Raw genomic sequence first — 6,860 nt, 5'->3', positions numbered from 1 at the left:
TACTTGATCAGATATGTAGATAGAATATGTGAATATATTTATAAAATCTGATATTCAATCCAACTTATATGAAGATAGAATCCAATAGACTTGTGAATTAGATAATATTAGCAAAATTTAATTTAAAAATATTATTTATATATTAAAATTAATTATTAAAATTAATTATTAATATATTTTGTATATAAATATATGTGTGGTTTAATTTATTTTTAATGAGTATTTATATTCTAAAATATATTATATAATAATAATTTTAGTGTCTAATTTTGATATATATGTAGTATAGTCATACAACTAAATACAATTTCCTAACGTTTTAGTAATAGTACCGACTATTTGAGTATGTTTTGAATTCAGCAGGTGATTATAAAATTTGTTACATTAAATATTTTTCCATTGGATGATGTGTTAGCACATGATTCAGTGTTGAAAATTGAGAAGAAAGGAGGCAGAGTTTGGTGTAGTTGCTCGTTAGTTGTTTCCAATAGACACAAAATACTAAAATAATGGAGACCTCTTAAGCTTAGAAGAACGCTTCCACAGTTAAGACCCTATTCCCACGCTTCCTCCTCCTTCTTCCATCTCCAACTTTTGCATCATATCACAAAAAAAGAAAACACAACAACACAATCAGACAAAGATCTTCCGTGACCAAAATAACTACTAATTAAGGTAATACCAACCTTTGTAGAATTGTAGTGTTATTTTCAAGTGTTTTTGAATCATACCCCCATAAAGTTTTTCAACTTGAGTTTCAGCCCTTTTCTTCCTTTTTCCTTTTGAAGGAATGTGGACAATTTCAATGTGCAACCATGTTAACATATCATCCATGGTTAATTATTATTTCAAATAACATAGTGAAACTTGGTTGGAATGCTATTATTACACTATAACAATGGCTGAGAGGAATGTGTCACACTCACATTTCAAGGTTGTTTCTAGAAACTCCTTACTCTCCTTCTTTTCATTGATAACTATGTTGTTCATGATGTCATGGCTCTTCATTCTCCGATCCACCCGACCGGAGGACAATCCTAATGCGATCGACCGCAATGCGTTACCTGATTCCAATCAATTCTCCACCATGAACACCGAGTCTCCGTTTGGAAACCGTGCAATCCTCGGCAATGAACAAGATTTAGAACCAACTAGCCATGAGACTAAGAAAACATTGCCTGACGAAACAAATGATTCTGGAAAATGCAGCACCAAACCAAGAACAAGTGGCAAAAAAAGTGTCCTGAAAATTTTCATGTATGATTTACCTTCTGAGTTTCATTTTGGACTATTGGATTGGAAAGAAGAAGGGCATGGTGTTTGGCCTGATCTCAGAACAAAATTACCACATTACCCTGGTGGATTGAACTTGCAGCATAGCATAGAGTATTGGCTTACTCTGGATCTTCTTGCTTCAGAGCAACTACCTGAACCCTCGGATTCAAGAAGTGCAATCCGAGTTCATAACTCGAGCGAAGCCGACGTCATATTCGTCCCATTCTTCTCTTCTCTGAGCTACAACCGGTTCTCACGAACCGATCCGCACGAGAAGAGAAGCAATAACAAGGTGCTTCAGGAGAAAGTGGTGAAATTCGTGACGGCGCAATTAGAATGGAAGAGGTCAGGGGGGAGGGATCATGTGATCTTAGCACATCATCCGAATAGTATGTTGGATGCAAGGATGAAATTGTGGCCTGCTACCTTCATACTTTCGGATTTCGGAAGGTATCCTCCCAACATTGCAAATGTTGAGAAAGATGTGATTGCACCTTACAAGCATGTTGTTGAATGCTATGAAAACGATTCATCTACCTTTGATAGCCGTACAACTCTTCTCTACTTCCAAGGAGCAATATATAGAAAAGATGTATGTTCTTTCTTCTTCTTCTTCTTTTACATTCTAAACTTTTGACTACTACTGAGTTGCTTGCTTTTTCATTAGCAAATTATAATTAAAACAGGGGTTAACTAAGTTTTTTTCTTTTAATCTTTATTAGATTTAAATAGTTGAGTTATCTTCATATGACCTCGGAATTACATGTTCAATCCGTGGAAATAGCCATTAATAATTATCTGCGTACATTACACTCTTTGAATGCAGTCCTTCTTCAATTTCTGCGTTAACGCAGAATACTTATGCACTGAACTATTTTTTTATTAGATTTAGATTTTATTTTCCTAGTACATAGAATGATGCCATAAACTAATTGCACTTAGTATTAAAAACTTATGAACTAAAGTTTCAAGAAAAGTTTAAAGATGATAGATTATTTCATGCTTTTCATATGCAAATTACAATTAGAGCTACTGGGAATGGGAGTTCGAGATGGGTCGAAGTCAACCTAGACTTAGTACATGATAATTACCAAAAGGATTTAAGTAATAAAAATTGCACCTTAACTATCAAGAATAGTGGGAAATAGTTGGGGGTAGGAGAGGGTCACCTCTAAATAATGGATGGTGGCCATACCTATATTAGTACACATAGTTATGCAACATAAAGGGTTGATTTGTGGGGAATCAATTTTTATTTTTTCTAAGGGTTGTACCGGACCCCCTTATTATAAAAGATTAGTAACTACCCCCACTAGACAGCAGTCCTGTGATGACTTTTAATTTGATCCATGAAGTTGGGACCTTTCTTGATATAGTAGTAAATGTCTGCTTGTGTGGTCCTTTCTGGCTTTTAAATCATTGCATAATGTATATGATGGGAAGCCAGTGTGACTATGCTAATAGGTGTTTCTCCTAGTCCTAGCTATTCCATTATTAAAAAAATTGATGAGATTCAAACCCAAGAATTCTACCTAGGTCCTTGGGAGTTTATGTTTGATGACTTAGGGGGGTCTAGCTGATTTTGTCACTTCAGATGGAATTGCAAGATTATAGACACTTAAGAGCCAAATTTATGTGCGTAACTAGCTAGAAAATCAAGGTAGTTAATTTTTATATTGTTAATAAGATATTCTACCTTTTCCACACCACTTTATAAGCACTTATTTATTTTTATTTGTAATTATTCAATTTGTATTTATAATTTGATCAAATTTTTAATTATATTTTTTATCGTTTAAAAATTTATAATTAAATTCATATATTAGATAAAATTTTTTAATCAGAATATCCATTTTTATTTTAACAAAAATCACTCGTAAGAACTTAACTGAAATTTTTTATATTGTATAATGACTAAATTTAAAACCTTTAAAGTCTAATCAATAGAATAATTATTTTTTTAATTATATTTACTTTCTTTTCTATTGAACTTTTTGTAGTAATAAATAAATGGTGCATTGTATAATAGATATGATTATAGTGACTATAGTGGTTACGGAATTTTTATAACAATTAAAAAATATAATTAAATTAAGATTATATTTTTTTTAAAAAATAAATAGATCCTTAATCTTTTAATTTGCAAACATTTAAATTTTCGAAAATTTGAAAATATATTTAAATCTTTGATCTTTAAAACTTGGACATATCGACCCCTTATATTCATTTGGGTCTATCAGACTCAACAAAAAATCAAACGTAACTCCCGTTGTCCTGACTTAGTTGATACCGATACACACATGAAAAAGTTTTTTAGATGAGTCAAATTAGATACAATCAATGTATTCAGATTTTAAAGAGGTCATGAATTTAAATGTATTTTTTTAAATTATCAAGGACTTAAATGTCCGCAAACCAAAAATTCAGGAATATTTGTTATTGGTGGATACTACTATGAAGACTTTATAATTGTCTTCGTATGAAAATATTTTGTTTTGAACCTTGGATGATAGATTGTATGATTAGATTTTGATATATTATAAAAGTGTTGTCTTTATTTAAAATGTGGCTAAATAAATAAGTCACATTTTTAAACAAATTATTTTCATTGGAGGATGTTTTTGCCATCTTCATTTGAGTAATTGCTTTTGTTATTTTTTCTTTTTTTTCTAATCATTGATAACACTTTTTAATTAAAAATAAAAATATAATTAAATTAAAAAATTATGCCAACTCATAAAATAAATAACCTTAATTTTAGCTATGCATTTTAAAGTATTATCAAAATCAGTTATGCTAGATGAATAACTAAAATTAAATATTAATATAAAATACATATTAAAATATAATATATATATTAAAAATCAATTAAATTATATATATATATATATATATATAATTGATTTAATAACTAAATTTTAGTATTTACATAGAATTTTCTTTTTAATCTAAAATTGATAAGCATTAGTAAGATGTGTATAAGAATTTATCCTTCCTTCCAATTAATAAAGTATTGTTTACATGTTCAGGGAGGGCACGTAAGGCAAGAGCTATTTTACCTCTTAAAAGAGGAAAAGGACGTACACTTCTCATTCGGGAGCGCTCAAAAAGGAGGAGTCAAGGACGCATCCGCCGGCATGCGGTCATCGAAATTCTGCCTGAACATAGCCGGCGACACGCCGTCGTCGAACCGCCTATTCGACGCCATAGCAAGCCATTGTGTCCCGGTGATCATCAGCGACGAAATTGAGCTCCCATACGAGGATGCAATCGACTACACCGACTTCTGCATATTCGTCCGCACCAGGGACGCTCTCAAGAAAAGGTTCCTCATAGATTTCGTCAGGAGCGTTAAAAAGGATGAGTGGACTAGAATGTGGAACAGGTTGAAGCAGGTTCAAAAGTTCTATGAGTTTCAGTTCCCTTCCAAGGAAGCTGATGCTGTTCAAATGATTTGGCAGGCTGTGGCACGTAAGGCTCCTCTCATGAGGTTGAAAACAAACAAGTCTAGAAGATTTTTTAGGTCTGTTTATGGTACTAATATGGGCAATGTTAGGGTTAAACCATCATTACCTACACCCAAAAACTTTTGGTGACTATGTGTTATTTATATTTATTTTTGTCTACTTAAGTCAATATACAAAATGGATTTTATATTGCTTAGCAGGTGGGGATTCAAACAAGTAATATTTCACCACACTAATAATTAATAATATGCACATTCTATGATCCAATTGAGATGGCTATTGGGTAAAAATGTGGGAATAGATGGCGGTATGATCCAATTGAAAAAAAAAAAAAAGAAAACACGTTGTGACCTCTTGGGGAGTTATTGTACTAATGGGGTTGGGTCGGTATATATGGCTTGTCATGTAAAAGAGGATTCCTCTGTTTTGAGAATTAGATAGAAACTTCTTCCTCCCTCTTTATGATAGTCATACTTTTCAATTTATTGAGGTTATGACTCAGAAAAATCAGAAGCAACTTGGAGTGCAAATATAGGAAATTAAAGTGATATATGCTTGTTGAACTATTTATTCAAGGAATATTAAAAGGTGGCTACTCCAATGAAAATTTTATGATTATGATCATGTGAAGATATTTCATTTTGACCATTGGATGATAGATTGTAGGGCTTGATTTTTATTTGAAGTAAAAGTATTACCTTTATTCAAAGTGTTACTAAACAAATAAGTTACACTTTTTAAACAAGGATCATGAGAAGATATTTTTGGCATCTTCATGAAAGCAGTTACCATATTAAAATGATACACGGTTTACAACAACAATCGAAGTTTTGGCAGGAATCCAATTAATAATAAGTCACAATTATTTAAGAAATTAGCTCCTATCAAAAAAAAGAAAAGGTTTTTAACGTCTTACAAGTTCAATACTGTAAATACAAATCAAGAGAAATCATAGGAGACTAGAAAAGTTTAATTATGTCAAATCGTTACTATATTGTTTTAAAAAATGTTCTTCGTTTTTCTCATTTTTTTTTACAATAAATCTCTTCTTATCTTGGAAGAGTAATTTTTCTCATTTAAATTTAAAACTTAGTTTTATCTTAGATAGTTTCTATCATTTGATATATTTTGTGTTAGGTTTGGACTTTTTTTTTATGTGGAGAAAAAATCTAAATATTAGTATCTAGACCTATAGATAATTGAAATTATTAAGGTGAGTTAGGGTTAAATGAGAGAAGTCTCATTTTGTCAAAAACACAAGCATTGCGAGAGAAAGAAAAGAAAAAATACTATCCATGTTTTTCATCAGAAAAGCAGAATTTGAATGTCCGTTTCGCACTCATTCACCATTAGATCGACGTGAAATTTAGATTGCATATTCAATTCATTTTGTTCTTCATTCTGAACGGTAAAAATTCTTATTAGAGATCTGCAATTGGAGAAATCGAGCTCGGATAGAGGCTCTATTTTGTGGTATTTTCATTTTCTTATTCTTGTCTTATAAGTTTTGATGCTTGGATTGTTTGACTTGTTGTATACACGTTTTGTGTAATAATTTGTGACTCTCTTGTATCCCTATTTTTTTTTTTTATCACAGTGAAGCTATTTTCTGGTCCTGGTGACTTGTGGTTTTTACTTCACATATTGAAGAGGTTTTTCGCGTTAAAAATCTTGGTGTGATAGTTTGCCTTTATTTTCTGATTTATGTGATTTTTTCATTAGTATTGGGTATTATTGTGCTGCTACCATTTATTGTTGTGTGTGAATATTGTTGCTCCTCTAATTCTTGTAAGTAGGAAATTGTGTATTTTACTCCTATCATTTGGTATCAGAGCTCAATTTTGGACATTTGGTTATTACTTGCTTGAAAGATAAAGACAAATAATTCTACTAGGATGATAAATTTGAATGGCACTATCCATCTATGGAAGGGCAAAATAAAAGATTTGTTGTTTGTCAAAAATTTACATTTACCCTATTTTCTGCAAAGAAACTAGAATCTAAAACAGATGAAGAATGAGAGTTTGAACACGAACAAATTTATGATTTTATTAGACAATCAATGGATGATAATGTTTATAATCACATTGCTAATGAGACTCATGCTAAGACTTTGTG

General features: G+C 31.3%; 1 protein-coding gene across 2 annotated transcripts; it reads left to right on the top strand.

Moving 5' to 3' along the window:
* The first annotated feature begins 541 nt into the window (after positions 1–541).
* Positions 542–4,941, top strand: LOC107604757 (putative arabinosyltransferase ARAD1). Of its 2 annotated transcripts, XM_021104723.2 has the most exons (3): positions 542–675; positions 789–1,867; positions 4,305–4,941. In XM_021104723.2, exons 2-3 carry the CDS (start codon positions 899–901, stop codon positions 4,869–4,871), a joined length of 1,536 nt encoding a protein of 511 aa, XP_020960382.1. In that variant the 5' UTR covers positions 542–675; positions 789–898; the 3' UTR covers positions 4,872–4,941. The 2 variants fall into 2 exon arrangements, with proteins under 2 accessions (XP_020960382.1, XP_088345629.1); XM_088489503.1 differs by having other exon boundaries at positions 585–1,867.
* The last annotated feature ends 1,919 nt before the right edge of the window (positions 4,942–6,860 follow it).

Source organism: Arachis ipaensis, chromosome B6, assembly GCF_059453495.1.
Source record: "Arachis ipaensis isolate K30076 ecotype BB chromosome B6, ASM5945349v1, whole genome shotgun sequence".
NCBI classification, from domain to species: Eukaryota; Viridiplantae; Streptophyta; class Magnoliopsida; order Fabales; family Fabaceae; genus Arachis; species Arachis ipaensis.
Note: the sequence above shows the minus strand (reverse complement) of the source record. Positions and strands in the feature narration are given on the sequence as shown.